At 48.3% G+C, this 21,608-nt stretch overlaps 1 protein-coding gene across 1 annotated transcript in view; it reads right to left on the reverse strand.

Moving 5' to 3' along the window:
- MOGAT2 (monoacylglycerol O-acyltransferase 2) overlaps positions 1 to 20,518 on the reverse strand; it is a 46,499-nt gene extending 25,981 nt beyond the window's left edge. Inside the window, exons 1-2 of the mRNA XM_032796784.1 lie at positions 20,425 to 20,518; positions 12,851 to 13,029 (exon numbers count right to left, since the gene is read on the reverse strand). Coding sequence (XP_032652675.1) covers positions 12,851 to 13,029; positions 20,425 to 20,518 — 273 coding nt within the window. The remainder of the gene's footprint in view (positions 1 to 12,850; positions 13,030 to 20,424) is intronic.
- Positions 20,519 to 21,608: the final 1,090 nt, after the last annotated feature.

The raw sequence follows: 21,608 nt of genomic DNA on the forward strand, positions 1-21,608 counted from the left end.
TTTTTTTTTTTTTTTTTTAGCTGCTTGGGGCGGCCAAACCCCTGAAGCTGACCCTGGATCGGGCTTCCTGCACCCTCCTCCCTGCACAGGACAGAAATGGTGACTCTGAGCCGCCCTTAGTTCTCTGGGCTCCTCCTGGAGTGATGCAGCAATGCACTGTCCCTAAATCAGGGCAGATTTCAAAGTTACCGTATGGCCTAGAGAGATTGGGGCCTATGCCAGTGAAACATAAAGAGCTGAGAGAGAGATGACTTTGCGCCCCTTCACTCTGTGTAACCCCCTGCTCCCTTCTTTCTTCTCCTACCAATAAATGAAAAACGAAATGAATGGCCAAGGCTGTTAGAAATTTTAAAAGCTCATGGTTAACTTTACAGGCAACTGTATAAATTGCAAATAATGCCGCCCTTTTATCCAGCTCAGGATGAAGAGTCCTGGTTTACGTAAAGAATTCCTGGGTGCGTTCGTTTTCAATCAAAGTAGTTTGTGCATTGCTCAGAGCCCGAAAAATCCAGCAGTGCCTCAGGGCCACAGTTCTGTTAAGTAACCCTAGTCTTGGTTTCTGCATAACCAATGGAATGAGCAGGATGCAGGCCGGAAAGTCCTGAATCACAGCTTTACAGTGTTACACTGTGTTATCTGAAGACATGTGGGCTAGATTTTGCTCACAGTTACCTCAGTGACAATCCAGAGTGGTGGCCTTTCGGAGTTTGCCAGTCGCCTTAGATAAGTAGGTGCTGGCAGTTAGATAACCTCAGTACTTGCAGTACTCAAGATATTTCCTCTAGTAAGTGGCGGGAAATAGAAATGGATGCCATATATATTGAGGTAAACTTTTCTATCTGTCCTGAGTACTTCAGTGGGGTTACTCTGTACTACCTGATACCAGAACCTGAAGTCAAGAATTTAACAGGTGGATTTGCTCCTCATACAGTAGCTGATTACAAAAGAGCCCTGTGGTTTGCATCAGTTCTGGTCTGATTCTGACAGGGTTTCCATTTTCTCCCCCTGCTTTCTGGGCTTAACGGCTTGTTCTTGTCTAATTGTGTCGGGATGAAACCAGGTAACAATCAATTTGAAGGTGAGGTTTGTTTGTTTGTTTGTTTGTTTATAAGAAATTGCTGTAATGGGGTAAGGTTCAGGTTGGTAGGCCTAAAGTTAAATCTCACTGGGCTTGACTGAGCCCTGGGACATTCTGGCTTCTGCGCTTTGACAGGGCCTTTCCCCATAAGATCTCAAAGCATTAATTTTGCAAGGCAGGTAAGTGTTATCACCCTTGCATTTACAGAGGGGCTGCAGAACAAGAGATGAAGTGACATGGCTTCCCAGCAAGCTAGTGCCAGAGCTTGATATAGAACCTAGGGGTCCTGACATCTAGTCTTTCGCTGTGACCTCCAGACAATAGCGCTTCCTAATAGATGGCCTGCAGCGTTTGTGGGCCAGGTGTGTGGGGATGAGAATGGACGGGTGTGAAAGGGAAGGGGCTGTGTGAAGGGACAGGAGAGGAACGCTGAGTGGGGGATGGCCAGTGGTAGTTAGCAAGTGCCTTTTGAACCCTCTGGTTCATTAGCAAAGAGTGAAGCCAACTGCAGGTTAAGCTGAACAAGTGGAACTTTATTAAACCCTGTGCTCTGCTCTTGTCTGTCTACCTGGCCGAGGTGCTTCCAGAGCCGCTCCCTGTTCCCCTGGTCCTAACAGCCCTTCTGGGGAACATGGGCCCTCTGACTCCAGTTTCCCTGGCCCTGATCACGATACGCTCATCAGGGACTCGCCCAGCTCCTCAGTGGCCCACTGCTGCTACCTCCCTCATTCAAAACCTTCCAGCCCCACGCCCTACAGATGGCAGCAACTGCACATAAGGGGTTTGGGTTGCCATGCAAGAGTTTTCTGTGCACCCTGCTGAATTTCAGGTTTATTTTTCTCTGCTTCCTTCCCTCCCCTCTCTAAGAAGTTCTCCTAAACTCACCAGGATACGCACACTGCCTGCTGGCCTGTTCGCGGGCCCTTGCTTACAGAATTGTCCTTGTTTTTTTGTTTTTTCAGTCAGACCTTGGTACCTCTGCTAGCATGTTACCAGCAGGGGGAGCTCTTACAGTGGTGGATCTGTAAGAGCTTGCAATGGCAAAACTGCACAGCCAGTTAATTACCTGCAGGCAAGTAGCTGCATATGATGAGTTAATTTCACTCAGACTCCAAGAAAATGGATGCATGCACCAGCCCTACCCTCCTTTCTCCTGCAGCAACAAACGTGCTCCGAGATCATAGCTCAGCTTTAGGGGACATTCAATATAGCTTCCTAAAATAACAGAAGGCAGAGCAAATCGGCAGCTTTGTTTCACCTCTGACCCACAGAAACGGAAGGTTTCCATGTCAGGTTTGCTGCTGGGACAGGGGAGGATTAGAAGCCATGTTTAATCCTCCAGGAGCAACTAATCCTTTCGTGTTAAATGAACTGATTGTACACAAACACTGCAGTGGGGTGAAGATGCCAGCCTGTGCTGCTTTTCTGGGGCTCGATTGAGGAGCAAAAGCCAGATTGATTTGTCTCAGTAAATTAGATTGGTAATGCTCAGCTGGCTAGTTATTTGGGTATCCAATACTCAGCACTTACGCTGTATGGTGCTCACCCTCCAGAGACTGCAGAGCTCTTCGCAAAGCAAAGGAAGGCTCAGTCTCCCTCCTACCATATCGATGGAGGGACAGAGAGACCTCCGAAGCCTAGGCAGCAAGTCAATGGCAGGACTGGAAGTAGCACCCAGCTCTCCTGAAGTCAAGGCCCAGACCCTCTCTCTGGACCTGCCTTGGCCCCATATATTGCAAATAAAGAAGCCAGTTGTACCATGGTGTAATGTTACTGCTCTACAATACCGTGAAGCACCCGAACGCTTTCCTTCCAAGCCCTGCCCGGCGGAATCGTTCTGACTCCCTTTGCTCCCAGAGCCCAGTGGTTCTCTTTAGATATTTGTGTGCTGTTCAGGTTGGCTTCTCTCTTTGACACGCAACACCTTGTGTTTCTAAAGAGACTCCCCTGGCCCTAGGCCAACATTTTCCGCAGGGACTAGTGATCGATTTCAAATGCCTTAAACAGGAGCCTGATTTCCAAATGCTCCAGGCTCTGCTAAACCTTTACGCAGAGAAATCACTCATCACTCCCCATAATCATGGCCTCAGTCTGTGCAAAAATCTGCCTGTATCACTTGGAGTCTGTGTTCCCCTCCCTTTGCTTTCTCGCCTGCCTGCTGTCAGACTGTGAGCTATTTGGTGCAGGCGACTCTCGCTTAATATTTTCATGTCCATTGCCCTGCAAAATGGGGCCCCAGTCAGGGGCTCCTATAGTGTGAATAAGAAAAGCCTCTCGTTCCAGTTCTGACTCTTCCTGTGACCTGGGCAAGCCTCCTAGTCTTTAGGCCTTGGTTATCTCCATCAGACCCTAATTGTTGTTTCTGCTATTGACAGCAGAGTGCTAAGTGTTTGTGTGGCTGAGGAGCATGGCCCTGAAGCATGGCTGTATGGAGCAGGAAGGTTTTGGGGGAGTCCACTGTTTTCCCGGCTCTTCCTCTGCTCAGCAGAGTGAGCTGTATTGCATGTGCTTTGTTGCTTTGCAGCACCACCCAGTGACCATCTAGAGAACAGCAGCTTTGTTTTGGAGGAACCTCTCAGGGTCCCGATTCTGATCTCTCATTCACTGGTGTGAATCACGGACTGATCTCCCCAGTCCAGTACAGTTACACCTGTGTGAATGAAACTGAGGTGTGTGGCCTTCTGGCCTTGCAGTTACTGCTGCAATGGAGCAATGTCTGGAGAGGTGAGCAGGGGCTGAAGGTGAAAAATGGTGGCTCGGATGAAGAGACTGTGGAAACCCCATTGGGTCCATGTGGTAACCACCAGCCCAGAGTCTATGCCTGTGTGCAGGAGAGGGATGGGTTCCTTTAGCATACGCCCTGGTTTGGTGCAGGTACAGGGGCTGCCTGGACTTTGACATTTGAGGTCCTCATGAAGCAATATAAGGACATGCGGGAGCTGGCTGACTTCAGGCGCCTGCGGGTCGATCTGCTGGAAGACAACATTGGGGGGGATCAGGGAGGCTTGCAGCAGAGGGGAAGTGAGATCTCCTTGTGAGAGGTTGGGATTCTTCCTCGAGGTGTGTCCTACTCTGCCCTGCTGCTGTTGGAATTCCTCCCTGGCATCTCCCTGGTACACTCGACATACCAGTCGTTCCACGCCATTGGTTTCTGACCAGACCCTTCTGTTTGGGGTGGGACAGAGTGTGACCCATTTCGGCCAATCTCCAGCCCCTTCTCCCAGCAGGAAATCTGAATCCAGGAGAGGCCTCTGGAAGGTGAGAGTTGAGTGGGGGCTGATTCCATGAAGTGGCTGAGTCCCTCGGCCACATGTGAGCAGGGAGTTCCAGACCTCACTGCTGGCACAGATAGAAAACCATCCCCCAAATGGTTGTGGAAACACAAGCTTGCACCCAGTTGTCCCTGGTGTAAATGCAGTGTTGCCAAACTCTCCTGGGATATGCGGTGCTTTTATTAAAGCCCCAGGGATTCTGTCATTAGGTGAGACTCTCAACTTGGTTCTAATTTTAAAAACAAGGTATGTTTCCAGTCTAGTGTTTATGGAAAAAAGCTTGAGAATGTGACCTGAGTACTCCCTACTGGACCAGGTACTAGAAGGCAAAGACAAACAACTCAACATCTGTCATTTTTTAAAATCTCAATGACAGCGCAAGGTGCAGGACAACTGGGAGCGAGGCCCAACAGTGTCAATAGGGCGATTCAAAACATTAGTGATCAGTTCCCCTCACTATCTTATCCAGCTGCGGCACCCCTTAAACAATCCATTCCCCTCCTGGGTGTTTATATGCTTCCCATATTTTGAGGCAGCAATATCACCCATTAGCCAAACGACTCATATGTATTTCTTTCAATAGTTCCTCTGAGGCCTTTTCCTTCCAGCCCCTTAATCATATTGGTGGTTCTCTATACAACCACTCTGCATTTTGTTTGCATTTTCCTGGCACTGGTGCTGAAATGCTGCTCTGCAGTAAAACTTAGCTGCCAGGCTCCTTCTTCTGCTCATACACTGCAGCATCTCTTTCCTGCTAGCAGAATTAGACCTCTCTGCAGCTGCTCAGCCTTCCATCTTTTGTCAGTCATACCCCAGGATGGAATAAAAAATAAGCAGACGTACTGACTGGAGCATCGCAGAGAGGTATTATTAAGCCATATCAGCTGTTTCTGCATGTATTTAAGAGAAGCAAATTGGGCTTTATAATCCATTATAAAAGGCAGTATGTTGGAGGGAGAATGTGCAAATAAAACAACTTCCTCCCCAACCCCCAAGAGGAAATAGAAAGCACCTCAAAACTACTTCTGTCTGATGGTTGTTTACTGCGTGTCAATAGGTGAAGCAGAAATCAAATGCATCAAGCCTAACCCATTTTAGCACAGTGTGTGTCCCACTGTCTACTCATTGCTGGTTCACTAGAGGAAACAACCTATTACTGCCACCAGCTAATGGAGTTGGCCCCTTAGCTCAAGTGATAGAGGCCTGTGTGGAAGGTCTTAAGTTCAAATTCAGCTGATGACCTGTATAGCAAGTCATGATGCTTAGGAATTATATGGCATCTTCCAGATTAGTTAATTTAATCACTACAAGACCTTAGTGTGGGAAACATTTACCTCTATGAGAGATGGGTAACTTGTGGCACAGTGCCTTACAGAAAAATCCTGTAGAACTTAATGTTTTTTTTTAAAGCCATGTAATAGGATTTAATTTAACTGTGTCTCTCTGCTGTAGGATTTTATAGGACAGTGTCAGAGAGTGAGCTGGCCCTTTAAGAGGGGTTCAAGGTCTAGCACTGGTGCTGTTGGTGAGTCAGCTCGGAGCCAAGGCATTCTGGGACTTGTAGTTCAGAGGGACTATGGGAGTTGTAGGCTGGGCAGAGATGCATCCTTGAAAAAGGGGGCAGAGGTATATCAGAGCTGTCTTTTAAATTGGAGCGAGACATCAGTCAAAGAAGAGACAAGATTTATTTTGAGATTTCCTACCTGAAGGGAGTGGGACCTACTGCTGAATTTCTCTATGCCAAGGGCCTGGGAAGAGGCATAAGTGGACAGTCAAAGGGCTCTGGAAGACGGGTCGTGTCTTGCTCTGGAAAACCAGAGAGACCTGGAGAGAATGGGAGCTGCTTGTGGTTCTCAACCATAAGGCCATGGACCAAGTCCAGTGTCAAAGCACTCCTAAAATGGTAGTGGTGCACCACTGCACTGACCTACAAAGGGCCTGGATTCTTCTTACTTATTTTGGAAGAGAAATTGTTGGGCTTGGCTGGAACACTAACCTTCCCAGCCTTGAAGGGGAAACTGAGATAGCAGCCATGTTATAGTGAAGAGAAGGTAAATTGCTGCTACAGCACTGTCTTAAAAACACTTTGTAGACAAGTTAGCATGTCCTATTGTCTGTAAGGCTTGAGAGTAATTTCTGTGGAACTTCACTGGTAATTTCTGTTAAACTCTGGGCCTTCTGTACACTAACCATACTTACAGGATGGTGGCCTCCTTCCTAGACGCAATAACTCCGAAAAAAAGATTTGGGGAGGGAAGGGTGGGGAGAGGAAGGGGTTATGGGAGATGATGAGGGGAACATGAGCTCCCAGTGCGATGCTGTGGCCAAAAGGGCTAATGTGATCCTTGGCGGTTTACATAGGGAATCTTGTGTAGGAATAGGGAGGTTATGTTACTTCTGTGTCTGGTGCTGATGAGACCCACTACTGAGATGCCATGTTCCGTCCTGTGTCTGCAGTTCATGAAGGATATTGCAAAATTGGAGAGGGCTCAGAGAAGAACCGTGAAAACGATGACGGGGTTGGAAAACGTGCCTTGGACTTAAGGAGCTCACTGTATTACAGGATTCTTCCATCAGCAGAGAAAGGTATAACATGGTCCAATGGCTGGACAGGCGTGGATTAGAAATAAGCTGCAGTGTTTTTAGCAGTGAATGTAACTGACCATTGGAACAGGCTGCCAAGGTCCGGTGTGGAGTCTCTAGCAGTGGCAATTTTAAAATCAAGATTGGATGTGGTTCTGAAAGATCTGTTCTGGATGCTTTCCCCAGGGAAGTTCTCATACGTGTGTTGGACAGGCGGGCAGACCAGATGATCACTGTGGTCCCTTCTGGCTTTATAATTTATGAGTCTACAAATACTATAGGACTTAAGTTTTTCTGTTTGGTGAACTCCAGAGGATATTTTCCTCTTCCTCCCCAGGGATCACCAGCCAGTCCCTCCCCCCACAACCGGACCAGGGACCCCTCAGGGCCATCTAAAGGTAGGAGGGGGGAAAGGAAGATTTGGAGACTGCACAGGCTGGCCACCTTCTGAGTGCTCCCTCTGCAAGCTCTGCCTCAGTTTCCCTTCTCCATAGCCCCTTTAAAACATGCCACACACACACTTAGCTTCAGCAACTCCCCTCCCTGTGGGTGGATTTATTAACCTGACAAACCATTCAGAATAAAAGTTCTCAAGTCCCTGCTCCCTGTCTTCCTGCTGGGGCGGGTCTCCCAGACCTTCCCTGCCTGGAGCCTCTTCCCTGAAAACTTAGGCTTGTCTGCTGGCTCCCAGCAGCCAATGACACTCTTTGTTCCTGCCTGAGAATCCCTCTCTCTGCAGCTCCCTGCTGCTCTTCATAGGAAGAACAGTTCCACCATACCCAGCGGGTTCTGCTCATTACACGCCACACCCCAGCCTGGGTGTGGTAGGAAGGGCTAGCTGGAGGGACTGGCCAGCTCCAGGCCTCTGATGTGTAAAGAGGCATGCCACCCTGTTCCAGGGACTTGCTCTTAGATGGCGGGAGAGAACCTGAATCTCTTGGGGGCCAGACCAAATGCCTGCTGAAATCAATGGAAAGATGCTTGTTGATTTCAGTGGGCCCTTGGTGAGGGTGGGTGGCTTGCCAGGAGGGAGAAAGGAGACTCACAAATCTAGTAGCTGTGTGAATGTGCTGACCCAGCCTCACCTTTGGTATGACTCCAACTTCAGTGACATGTGTTTCCCTTCTGTCCCTGTTTGTGGGAGGCATCGAACCTCGAGCCCAGAAGTGACGCAAATATTTCACAGCCCTTTACTGGGAATTCTTGCGTTCTAAATCAAATTCTGATACTGACTCCTTATGTAACCATAAAGTGACTCAACTCCTCTGTGCCTCAGTTTCCCCACTTGATGGTGGTATAATTGCCTATTGCACGGGGGTCTTGTGAGAGTCAATCAGCTAATGTCTGTACAGCATTTTAACAACAGCATTTATGTAGCCGTGCTCAAGTTTCATTGCTGACAATATTAATCCTTCCCAGTCCAGAGCTGTGCAGCATTGACTGTTCCTTGTCCTCAGCATAAATATCTCCCTTGCAGCCTCTGCTCCTTCCTTATCACAGGGGGATCCCTAACGTCTACTGTGCCACTGGCACTTGGATTCAAAGGCATCGTTAATGCTGATCACCGCACCCAGGGGAAATGTAAAGTACAGTGGGCATCAGGAGAGCAATTTCAGAAAGGCTTAAAATGTTATGTCTTGAAGCTGAGCATGGCTGCTGTAATGCAGCAGGACGCAGGGGCGAGCCAGTAGCCCTTTGCAGTGGGGGCTCTTAAAAACTCTCTGTTCTAGTGTTTAGAGCCAGATGTGGCTGTGCTGGAATGGGGCTCTATGAGACTTGCTGCTCTCCAAAGCGGGGATTGTCTTTTTGTTCTTGTTTATACTGGGCCTAGCACAATGGGGCCCCGATCCCTGACTAGGGCCCCTAGATACTACTGAAGTGCAAATAATAATTCCACCTCTACCTCGATATAACACCACCCGATATAACACGAATTCGGATATAACGCAGTAAAGCAGTGCTCTGGGGGGACGGGGCTGCACACTCCGGCAGATCAAAGCAAGTTCGATATAACGCGGTTTCATCTATAATGCGGTAAGATTTTTTGGCTCCCGAGGACAGTGTTATATCGAGGTAGAGGTGTAATTGTCTTACCACTTTAGCAGTGTTGATAGGACTTAATGAGGAGTGGAGGTTCGTCTGTTAAACAATTGTTGGGAAAAATGATACAAGCTCACAGGAAAGTGTCCAGGAGTTAAAGCAGGGGACTGTAAACTGAGACTTGAAGAACTTATTTTTGGATCTACTGCTGGCTTGCTGTGTGACTACAGGTTAGTCCCGCTCTACCCCATTATCCCCATTTCACAGATAGGCAAGAACTGCAGATTTCTTATTGCATTGTCTGCTGAAGGCTTCGTGCAGCCTTGTAGAATTGTCACTTTCAAGCAGCCCAGGCACAAAATCAACCCATCCCCCTCCCTCGTTGCTGTCATGATGATGGTAATGAAAAAGCAAATGAGATTTTACTTGCCTACAAAATATTACTCAGCCCTGACACATGGGCAAATAACACTCTGCAAAGCTGGCTGGCTTAATTAACTAATGTACATGAATGAGCACTGGCTCCTAGCCAAGCAACAGTGGGGCATCTTAGGGGAAACAAATATTAAAATAAGGGTTGGTGGAGTAGGGGGAGGGGCGAACTGGGGTACTTCATCCCTTGGAAAATGTTGGAATACCAGATGGTGTCCTGCATTCTGGAATATTTTAAAAACACCAAAAAACCCCAAACGTGCCTACAAAGCCATAAAGTGCCTTTCTGGTGCCCACGTGCAAGTGTGGACGAGGGGCAGTTTGGTAGGGTAGCCAGCTGTATCCTGTTGCTGTAGGAAGAGCAAGGCCCCCAAACACCTGCACGTATTTGCCACCAGCTGCCTGCAGACTCATCCTAAGGCTGCTCTGAGTAAAATGAGCAATACTGGCTGGGACCTGTTGTCTCCATGGGCTGCACCTCCTTAAGGATGCGCTGACTTGGCAAAGTATGTACTGTGCTCTAAATCCGTGCTAAAGTGCTTTGCTGAGTTGGGGCCTAAAAGATGAGGGTGGCCACAGGCTGCATCTTGTAACTCCAGGATTGCACGTATTATTTAACGGCAGATGACCCAAATGAAGCAGGTGTAACATAAGCATCCACCTTTTTCCCCCACTGGCTCCAAATCAAAACCCACCCCTGAGTTCTGGCCAAACCGAGACCCTGGGTTGTCTTCTGCCCACTCCTAATCTCTGCACTGATTTAATCTTATTACTTGCAGTGGTGCACTTCCCTTTCACTTCTCTCACAGGAAGAAGCAGCCGTGGTGTGCGTGTCCTTGGCACTGCAGAAGTGCACTAAATCCATGCTCTTTCAGAGAAATATTCCTTGTAGACACAAAACAGGGCTCCTCACCACTGCTGTCACAGGGAAGAGGTATCTGAATGCCAGTGACCAAGGTGTATGACAGGCTCATATACTGCAGAACACACTTCCACCATTGTTGCCCTAGGCTGGGTAGCCCCTGTTCCTTTAATAACTCAGGGTATCTTTCATTCAAAGACACTGGAGATCAAGTTTTTCTTCCCCCATGAAGCCTTAGAAGGATGGCAGCCCCACTACATCCATTCTGTACCTTCCCTGTATCCCTGCCCTGAAAGCTTCTCTACTGGTTCCTTTGTCCCACTCATCTTCTCTGCTGACCATTTCTCCCTGTGCCCGCCTCCCAACTCTATGCTGGCTTTCATGCCTCCCTGTTCACTACAACCACAAAATGCTAGGTAGCTAACCAGCTGAACATCAGCTCCCAGTGTGACGCTGTGGCCAACAGGCCAATGCAATCCTTGGATGTATAAACAGGGGAATCGCAAGTTAGAGAGGTCATAAGGGCCCTGGAAATCCTGTGTCCAATTCTGGTGTCCACAGTTCAAGAAGGATGTTGATAATTGGAGAGGGTTCAGAGAAGAGCCACAAGAACAATTAAACGATTGCAAACTGTGTCTTTATAGTGATTCATTTATCAAAGAGAAGGTTAAGGGGTGACTTGATCAGCCTGTAAGTACCTAAAGGAGGAACAAAAACTTGGCAGTGGAGGGCTCTTCAGTGTGGCACACAAAGGTGTGATAAAATCCAGTGGCTGGAAGCTGATGCTAGACAACCTCCGACTAGAAATAAGGGGCAGTTTTTTAGCAGTGAAGGTTGTTAACCACTGCAACAACTTGCCGAAGTTTGTGGCGGATTCTCCGTCACTGGCAACTCAATATTGAATGTCTTTCTAAAAGGAAGATTCTAATTCAGGGAAGTCCTTTGGCCAGGAGATCTGACTTGATGATCACACTGGTCCCTTTTGGCCTTGGAATCTATGGAAAACTCCCTCCCAGTTAACGTTTGCCCCATGGCCCTCCCTCTCTGAGCTCCTGACAGAACCATCTGTGTGAAGTGTTCTGCCTGTAGGACTCTCGCTGTGTCAATCTTCTCTATTGTACTTAGCGGTAGTATCTGTCTGCCTCCCAGGCTAACAGGCTGGAGTGGTGCAGCCTGTAGTAGTGGACTTCTGGAGGCTCTGGCTTTGGTTCTTGGGAGTGCTGATTGGGAGTTTTGTCAGCTTCCCACTCCCCTCTTAGCAGCTCTCAGAGAGGCAGGGTTTGTGGCCTGACCTAAAGGTGCTCAGACTGCAGCCTAGTTTGGTCTCGCTCCACGGCAGGATCCCTGACTCTCCGTAATGCATCGCTTTGCACTGCCCCAGCTTATATCTGGAGACACAAGCACTCTGATGCCGGCCCTCTAATTCAGATATCAGAAATGGCAATATACAAAAACCTGTAGGAGAGCACTTCAACCTCCCTGGCCACACTATAGCAGACCTTAAGGTGGCCATCCTGCAGCAAAAAAACTTCAGGACCAGACTTCAAAGAGAAACTGCTGAGCTTCAGTTCATCTGCAAATTTGACACCATCAGCTCTGGACTAAACAAAGACTGTGAATGGCTTGCCAATTACAGAACCAGTTTCTCCTCCCTTGGTTTTCACACCTCTACTGCTAGAACAGGGCCTCACCCTCCCTGATTGAACTAACCTCGTTATCTCTAGCTTGCTTGCTAGCATATATATACCTGCCCCTGGAAATTTCCACTACCTGCGTCTGACGAAGTGGGTATTCACCCATGAAAGCTCACGCTCCAAAACGTCTGTTAGTCTATAAGGTGCCACAGGATTCTCTGCTGCTTTTACAGATCCAGACTAAGACGGCTACCCCTCTGATACTTGGCCCTCTAATGGTTTCTGCACATGCATGGTGTGCCATGTGCACTCAGGGTGCTATACGGCCAACAATAAAACAAAACGCCAGGTAGGATTTAAAATGTACACCTGGTCCTGAAGCTGCGGGCTAAAGTCTCGACTTAAAGCCAGTTAATTTCCAGCTGGCTACTTATCTGTAAATTGCTCTAAGCATAGGACCTAGGAGTTCAAGTCCAGTCTCTGCTCCTGGCTTGCTGTGTAACTTCACTTAGCGTCACTGGTTCTTCAGCTTCCTTAAAAGTGCTCAGATACCACAGAGGGTGCAGGACAAGAATCTAAAAACACCTGGATGGAAAATGGGGAGACTATTTCCCTACCTCCCAAGGTGTAGTGAAACTGAAGAGGAAGGCGTCTAAAGCCAGATTTATTTAGGTCCATGAGTCTGAAAATGCTGGGCTAAACAACTGTTACAAGGTCAGGCAATAGGTCTTCTACCCTCTGCTCTAATCCCTAGCCCAACCTTCCCTCCAGGCTGTGAAAGACAAAGCAGTAAAATCTAGTGCTGACTTATTAGGTCCAGTGCTAGGATCCCTTGGCCCCTCTTCAGGGCCGTAAGCGCCTGATCCAATGCCCATAAAACAAAACGGGAGTTCCTTTCCCACAGACTCCAGTGGGAACTGGATTAGACCCTACCTTTGGTTGCACTTACGGTGACGGGGAAATAGTTCTTCATGTGTCTCCAGATGATACTGTTCCTGATGCAGTGAATCCGTCGCCCACCTTTGCTTGGCGTGTCCCAGTCCAGAAGCCACCACGTTGCATACAGGACACTGATCAGCCAAAAGCGAGTGAAGAAGAGGCCAATGAAGAGAACTATGCAGCACTGTGCTGAGATAAAAACAGGGCAGTCAATAGGCAACCGAGGCTTGGCTGGAGTCAAGAGGTGAAAGAACTTATTCAGAAGTATCATAGCTTCCAAGGCAGTTGCACCTCTGACCCCCGTTGTTGCCTTATTGAGGTCACCTCAGTCAGATCTCAGGCCTCTAGCCATCACCTTTTGCAGGGCAGAGTCTTGGGATTCAGAGTCCTGGGTTGCAGAGGACTGGGAGGGAGGGGCGGTGAGGGGAGTGGAAGGGGGAGTTTGAGAGGAGGGGGAGGGAGGGGAGTGGAAGGGAGGTTTGAGAGGAGGGTGGTGAGGGGAGTGGGAAATTGGGGAGCAAGAGGAAGGGGAAGAAGGGGCAGTAAGCAGGAGTGGTGAGGGGAGTGGGTAGGGGGTTCAAGAGGAGGGGGCAAGGAGAGTGGAAGCAGGGGGTTGAGAGGAGGGGAAGGGAGAGGTGGGAAGGGGAGTGGAAGGGGGGTTCCAGAGGAGGGGGAGGAAGGGATGGTGAGGGGAGTGGAAGGGGGGTTTGAGAGGGGGAGGGAGGGAGGGGTGAGAAGGGGAGTGGAAGGGGGTTCCAGAGGAGGGGGAGAGAGGAGTGGAGAGGGGGGGAAAGTAGAAGGGAGGTCCATAGGAGGCGAGGTGGTATGGCTAGTGGAAGGGGGATTGCAGAGCAGGAATGAGGAGGGGAGTGGGAAGGAAGTTTGAGAGGAAGAGGAGAGAGGAGTGGGGGAGGGGAGTGGGAAGGAGGTTTGAGAAGAGGGGGAGAGAGGAGTGGAAGTGGGGTTCGAGAAGAGGAGGAGAGAGGAGTGGGGGAGAGGAGTGGATGGGGGATTCAAGAGGACAAGAAGGGAAGACAGTTGTAATGAAACACTAAACTGTATTAAACTTTTCACCCATTAGGGTGAGTGTAAGATACCTTATTTAAGCTACCCTCAGCCAACAAAAAGAACAGGAGCACTTGTGACACCTTAAAGACTAACAAATGTATTTGAACATAAGCTTTCATAGGCTACAGCCCACTTCATTGGATGCATAGACTGGAACTGGGGGAGGCAGGGTGAAGGCTGGGAGGTGGGTTTGGAGCAGTGGGGCAGAGTCCTGGGCAAAAGAGTGGGGGGATGGGGTGGGGTGGCCTGGGAATTGTAAAAGGCTAAGCCAATCCCTTATCATCTTTGCTGTGATATTCCATGAATGGTACTCATATTAAAGTATCAGAGGGGTAGTCGTGTTAGTCTGGAGCTGTAAAAAGCGACAAAGAATCCTGTGGCACCTTATAGACTAACAGACATATTGGAGCATGAGCTTTCGTGGGTGAATACCCACTTCGTCAGATGCACGTAGCGGAGATTTCCAGAAGCAGGTATACATATGCAGGCAAAAATCACATTAGAGATAACAAGGTTAGTTCAGTCAGGGAGGATGAGGCCCTCTTCTAGCAGTTGAGGTGTGCACACGTAGTGCAATAGTGTCCAAATTGTGGGATGCGCCCCTGAGGGGGACGTGACAGAATGTTTGTGCGGGCAGGGAGGGAGCACCCCCCTGCCCTGCTCTGCCCCCAGTCCCGCTCTGCCCCCAGCCCAGCTCTGCCATCATTCCCTCTCTGCTGTTTGGCCAGCCAGCTCCATCTCTAGCCCCAGTTCCTCCCCCATCCCCAGTTCTGCCCTCTGCTCTGCTGTCAGCCCAAACTTCTTTGCTGAGTCAACTGTATAGTAATGGGATGGAGGCAGAGATTCCATTAATGGTAAGGGGGGGAGGAAGGCATGACGGGGAAAGTTTGGGCACCGCTGCCATAGTGAGATGCAGAGGGGTGTAGGATATGGAGCTGCTGGACTCAATCACATGAAGTTGTTGGCTGCTTACTGGCCCGTACGAAAGCCTCCAATGAAAACCTAGTACTGAAAGTTACACCATTGTAACTAGGAATCTGGCCCTTTACTGTGCAAGCATTGTCTAGCAATTAAAAAGTTCAGAGACTCGGGGGAGACCCTCACCCCTGATCTGGCTCCTCTGTGCCTGGTAAAAAGGCTGGAGTGGCAAAAGGGGGCCATAAAAGCTCCACACCAAGCCAGAGGAGGATGCCCTGGTGCAGAGACTGTGGATGTGCTCATAAGGCTTCCCTGTGTACCAGTGCAGGGCCTCGGATGGGACTGTACTTGGGCCGGCTAGCCTATCCTGCTGCTCTTGCTGCCATGGTGACACTGCTGTTTTTAGTGTGCTGATGCAGGGCTGTTCTCCTCAAGCTGAACATGACACCTTCCTGCTCCAGTGTAGACACAGCCCAAGAGGCACAGCACACAATCTCACTCCTGGGGTCTAGTCTTGAGTCTGCTACTGACTCACTCTGCGACCTTGGGCAAGTCCTATAACCCCTCAGGCTAAGGAGGTATTGATGCTTATCTGCATGATCAAGGAGAGGGACAAGATGGTTGAGCCTTAAGATAGAAGGTGCTATAGAAATGTTTGCTATAGCATGGATATATATAAACACAGGGCTAGATCTTGCTGAGCATTTTCTTTTTGCACCTACAGTTGGGCCTAGATTACTTTATAGGCAATGTGGCAGTGGGGGCTCTCAATACACTTTAAGTTTCAAGGTAATGGTTGTCTAATTTGGATTATATGAAGCACAGATAGAGGTCCAATGATCAAGGAATACCCTGTCTCCACAGCAAGAACAAGAGCTATTAATGCACTATCTAGAAATCGCAGCCTCAACTGGCTATTGACTAGATGGGTTTGGCTGAGGCGTCCCCTTGAGGCTGGTTATTAAGGCCCCATGGAAGTTCAGAGCCTAAATACATTTGAGGATCTGGGCCTAACAAACTAGAGTTTACATGATGAATGGTGTCATTGGCTGAGAAGTGTGGTGTCCCCATGAGAGTCAGTGGGAAGAAGATGCCGCCCTGCAGAACCAATGAACCCCATGGACGCCATCTTGGATTCCCTCAGAATTCAGCTGGTTTCTTTGGAACCTCTTGAAACATCAACAATGGCTTTTTATGGCTTTAAACAACCTCTTTGAGGAATGAAAGCAACAAAGGTGAGAGACTCTTATGTAGATGTCAAAGGAGGGCTCATGTCCCAGAAAAACTAGCCACCCAGATGCCGACAGCTCCTGAAATTTTAGTATCTGTCCATTTAGTCTTTAACTTGAAAGAACGGTGGCTTGTGAATGGAGGCTCTTCAGATTCTGAAAGTGACATTGGTGTCCGCTGGGGCTGACTCTCTGGCACTACTGCATGAACTAAAGGAAGATCTCTCAGCAACATAGGGCCTAAGACAACATTTAGTTGCTCTAATCCCATCCAGTAGGGGGTGATGCACCAACACACCAGATGGCAACATCACACACTAATTATCATAAGCATTTCTAAGGTGCCAGATTGAAGAGCCCATTATGAAATATTTGTTCTCTTGGTAGGTACCTATAGGGTGTACTCAAGTCACCTCCTAACCTTCTCTTTGTTAAGCAAAACAGATAGGCTCAAGGAGATCCATCACTCTAAGGCACATTTTCTAACTCTTTAAGCATTTTGTGATTCTTCCTTACACCCTTTCCAGTTTATCGACATCCTTCTTGAATTGTGGGCACCAGAATTGACACAGGGTTCCAGCAGCAGTCGCACCAGTGCCAAATACAAATACAATGCCCCTCTACACCTACTCAAGATTCCCGTTTCTGGATCCCAGGATCGCATAAGCTCTTTTGGTTACAGCATCACAGTGGGAGCTCATGTTCAGCCGATTATCGACTAGGGCCCCAAATCTTTTTCAGAGCCACTGCTTCCAGGATGGAGTCCCCCATTGCGTAAGTATGGCCTACAGTCTTTGTATACACTTACATTTAGCAGCATTAAAATGAATATTGTTTTCTTGCGCCAGTTTACCAAGTGACGCAGATCGCTCTGCATCACTGCCCTTTCCTCTTCATCATTTACCACTTCTCCCAAGTTTTGCGTCAAAGGGCAAGTGTCAGGACACATTGGGGGATCCGCATGATGCAGATGCCCCTGTGTCCAGACGCAGAACTGCCACTGCCATGGCACTGGGAGTGGAGCAGAGGCAGGCTGAAAGGGGCAGAGGGGTAGATGAGAATGGAGCTGGGTTCTGCTGATTATGGAGCCCTGCAAAATTCCAGGCAGATGAGGCACATACTAGGGCAACCCTTGAGGCTGTAAGCTTCTGATGGGAGAGGTGCGAACTGTTATTTCACACGCTTCACTCCAAGCTTTCTCTGTTTCTGGAGCAAGCAGGACATCAGTGTTCATCACACACACTCTCACTCTCTCTCATGTGCACCCCGCTCTCTCTTTCTGTTTTTCCAGGATCTAGCCTCAACCTCATGGAGATGCAGATCACGTCTGCCTGTTGAAAAAGAAACTGCAGCAGACTCTGCCCCCAGTGCTCGCCCAGCCCCTGGGATCTGGCTGTGCCATTCATGTGCTGAGCTATCCAGCACCTCTCTTGAGAAAGAATGGTTCCTCTTACTTCCCAGCTGCCCCATTCTCCTCGCATTGGTTCATTTGCATAACCATAGCAACAGCTACTAGAGGAGCTAAAGCTGAATGGCTGACTTCTGGCTCTCCAGCTAAAGGTCTGTGCAAATGCCTGGCACAGATTGACTGTACCTTGGAGAGCCCTTATCTCAGGGCCGAACCTTGAACCTTTCTAGGGCAGAGATTAGCAGCCAAGGACCAAACTCTGCTCATTTAGTGCCTGATCTTGTGAATTTGGGTGGTACTAAGCCTTCCTGGCTGGTGGCACACAGCACCTTACGGGGTAATGTCCCTATACAGAACTCGTCAAAAAATTTCTGGCTGAATATTTTTCCATCGGAAAATGCTGGTTTGACAAAACTGACCTGTTCCTGTGGAAAGTTCTGATGTAAACAACGTTCTGTTTGGGGGGAATGGGAGGGTGTGAAACTGTCGGAATTTCAGCCATGTTGAAAGGTTCCCTTCTGACACTTTTTTGGAACACATTGGTTTTTGTATGGATGCATGTGTGTGTGTGGGTATATGCATGCATATTTATATATATAATAAAAGTTACGAAGTGAAAATCTAAAGAAAACATTTTTGTGTGACCCCAAACCAACTTTTTTCCCCCAACTATTTGATTCCCTGCCCTCTTGCCCTCTGGAAATTTGAATTTGGAACAGTAACAAACTTCAGCATTTCTCACGGAATTGAAACTCTGAGTTTTGACCATCTCTGTCCTTGCAATCGTGTGATCCAGAGTTAACTCAATGAAAGTCAAAAGGGCTCATTCTGTTCACTTGGGTGTAAACCACCATAACTCTATTGGTTTCAGCAGGGTCACTCTTGATTTACACCAGCATAAAGTAAGAGCAAAATGTGTTCCTGTCACTGATTAGAGAACTCCACTTGCACTTAAAGTGCAACTTGGCTGCCAGTGTGCTGTTAAAACCCACAAAGATACCACTCCTTCCAGGGGGAGCTCCAGGTGCTTTATAAGCATTGAGTTATTTAGCTCAGTTGGAGGAAGGTTGCAAATGGGGAGAAGAACTTCTCTGAACAGAACCTAGACCCACTGGGTCCAGTGGAGCTGTATTCTGTGCAGAACCCGGAGTGGGGAAAGGGAACTGTACACCACCCTTGCATTCCTGGATTCCCCAGGCTACAATAGACATGAAACCAGCACTTGGCAAATTAGAGCAGGTGCAGTTGCCCAGCCACGCTCTGACATGCACTGAAACCCCCCCACATGCTGGGGTGGTGTAGGGCTGGCCATGTCAGCTCTGCACCACCGAAGCATTCCTCAGAGTTGGAGGGGAAAGGGGAAGGATTAATTGTCCAGTTAGGGCAGGTTTAAGGGCCCTTGGTGTGGCTGGCACAATATAAAGGGGCCAGTGCTATGGGTCACAAAGTATTGAGTCCAAACCTAGCCATGCCAGAGGGTTATCAACAAAACCAAACCTCAGCCTTTGCTTTCCTTGCAGGTCTGGATTCCCTGCAAGACTAGGGTGACCAGACAGCAAGTGAGAAAAATCGGGATGGGGGTGGGGGGTAATAAGTGCCTATAGAAGAAAATGCCCCAAATATCAGGACTGTCCATCTGGTCACCCTATGCAAGACCCCAGTTCCCTGTCCAAAGAACCTCTGCTGTGCCTCTCAGTCCAGGGCACAGTTACATTGCATCTGCCACAATAAGTTAGCCACTTCCTGTTGTCACTGAGATACAGAGAGGCTAAATGGCTTGGCCAGTAGGAGAGTGGTCCAGTTTATTCCTGTTCTTGTGGCTGAACCTAAGGGCCAGATCTTGAACTGGTATAAAGCAGCAGAGCTACCTTACACCGGCTGAGATCTGGCCCCACATCTCCTGACTCCCACAGCCCTGTTCTGTCCATTGGACAATAATGCCTTAATAAAACGGCAAGTCTCTCCCACTCATTTCCATTATTATTTAATTTAATCTGTTAGCTACATGATAATAGGTTTTCTGGGCTTCTGAACTTTCTAATGAGTTCCTTGCCCAAGCTGGGTTTCCCCAGAAACTGCTTTTTTTGTTGTTGTTTATCTAAACAAAGAACTCTGCTGCTTAGTGTAGGCAGACCAGCTTCTACGTTCTTTGGCCATAATGCATTTTTGTAGATCCTCCTAAGGCATTGTGGTCATTGGGGTTGCATTTTTATGAGTAACAGCGAGCATGTGTATAATTAGACAAGCAAAAAGGCAAGCCTAAGGAGGTGAAAGGTTAATGCCTTCAGAGGCCAGCTAGCCTCTGAGTAAGAAGTGGAGTGTGACTGGGCAGAGTGGCTCGGAGATTCAGACTACACCAAGTCTCTGTTCTTAGCTTGCAGGGATTTTTTTTAATAAATCCTTAAATACGGGAAAGCCACAGAAAGGTAGCTCTAAGTAAATGCTGGGACTATGCTGTTTGGGTAGTGATAACAGAAACAAGGCAGAGTGCAGCTGCAAATGCAATTTACAGGCTGCAAGATAGACTTTTCCTAAGTCACCCGTTTCTGGGCACAGTATCCAAATTAAGAGCAGCATCATTTGTGTCCAAAGAAAAGACTTCACTTTTCACTCCTCTTCGTTATTATTAAACATGTTTTGAGATATGCTGTCTTGCCTTCCTAACCTACAGAATGTTTAGCGTCCGGTAAGGGATAGATGCAGGCGGCGGGGGGACATCCGCAGCTTCTCTCTGCGCAAATGTATTGCAGCTCACACTGTGAGAAGGCAGCATTGGGCAGTGGCTAGCCAATAGGAGTTGGTGGATTTGGGTTCTATTTCCAGCTCTGCCATTGTATGAGTGTGAAATGGTAATTTCTGGCCTCAGTTTCCCCATCTGCAATGCAGGTCGCAGGCTCTTTCTTCCTCTGTAAGGTGCCTGGATAGCACTTTTCTCTAGAGAGACATTAAAATAAATCTTACCTAGTCCCAGGAAACTGAAGACCCAATGAGCTACTGAAGCAGTCTGAAGCCTTCTCTCTAAAGGAATAGAGAGAGGAGCAAATTCAACCTTCATCTTGGACCAAGTGTTTGATTCAAACGGCACAGGACTTTCCTCAAGTGGGACAAAGTCTTTTGCCTGCATTTCACCGTCCTACAGTACAGCAAGTTGTGCAACATACAGTGAGTACAGAGGTTGGTAATCTTGTGACCAGCAAGGCCAGCCCATTTCAGGAAGCGTGAGTAGAAGAACATTCTCTGGGAGTAGACAGGGACTCTAAATCAAAGCCCTCAACAAATAAATAAACAAAAACCGGCCAGTCACTCAGGGTTTCGTAATCTTACCTCCCTCTCGCCATCCTTGAAATAGGCTTTCTTTAGGACCCTGATCTGACTTTTTACTGATGTCTGTCCCTGTTTACCAGGGGAGTTTCTTCGCTCCAGCTGCTTGAAGTACTCAGCTGTGCATCTGCTTCTAGGAAGGGACTTGGTCTCTGGAGCTTTCACACACAAACAGTTCAGACATGGCTACAGAGAGAGTCTTTTCTTTCTTCCCATACAACGCTCCATGCACAACTGTAAATGAGGATTGTTTTAGGTTTTCTTTTCTGTATTATAGAAGGGACAAGCACAGGCAGATCCATTGTTTGCACTGTCAAGGGCTCTTGTATTTGCAGACTGTACATAAGTGAAGGACCCATGCAAAACTCTCCTCCCGCAGTGCAGCTTTGGAAGATGAAAATCCAGCTAGCTCTTCTTGCAGAGCAAGGCAAATGCAGGGAGACAATAATACAAAATGAGGAACACACAACAGTGGAGAGTGTTGGTGTCTGCTGGGCAGAGGCGAGGAGCTCTGTTGCTTTGGGGGTGATGAATCTGATTTTAAAAGATATACCTTGTAGACTGGACCTTTCATGGCTACTGCAGCTGGAGTGGGGTGTGGGAGTTGGGTTAGTGGAACTACAAAGACTGCCAATAGCAAAAATCCCCAATGGACGGCGATGGGACACTAGATGGGGAGGGCTCTGAGTTACTACAAAGAATTCTTTCCCAGGTGTCTGGTTCCTGGGTCTTGCCCACCTGCTCAGAGTCTAACTGATCACCATATTTGGGGTCAGGAAGGAATTTTCCCCCAGGTCACACTGGGAGAGACCTTGGATTTTATA

This window comes from Chelonoidis abingdonii, chromosome 1 (assembly GCF_003597395.2).
Source record: "Chelonoidis abingdonii isolate Lonesome George chromosome 1, CheloAbing_2.0, whole genome shotgun sequence".
Lineage (NCBI taxonomy): Eukaryota > Metazoa > Chordata > Testudines > Testudinidae > Chelonoidis > Chelonoidis abingdonii.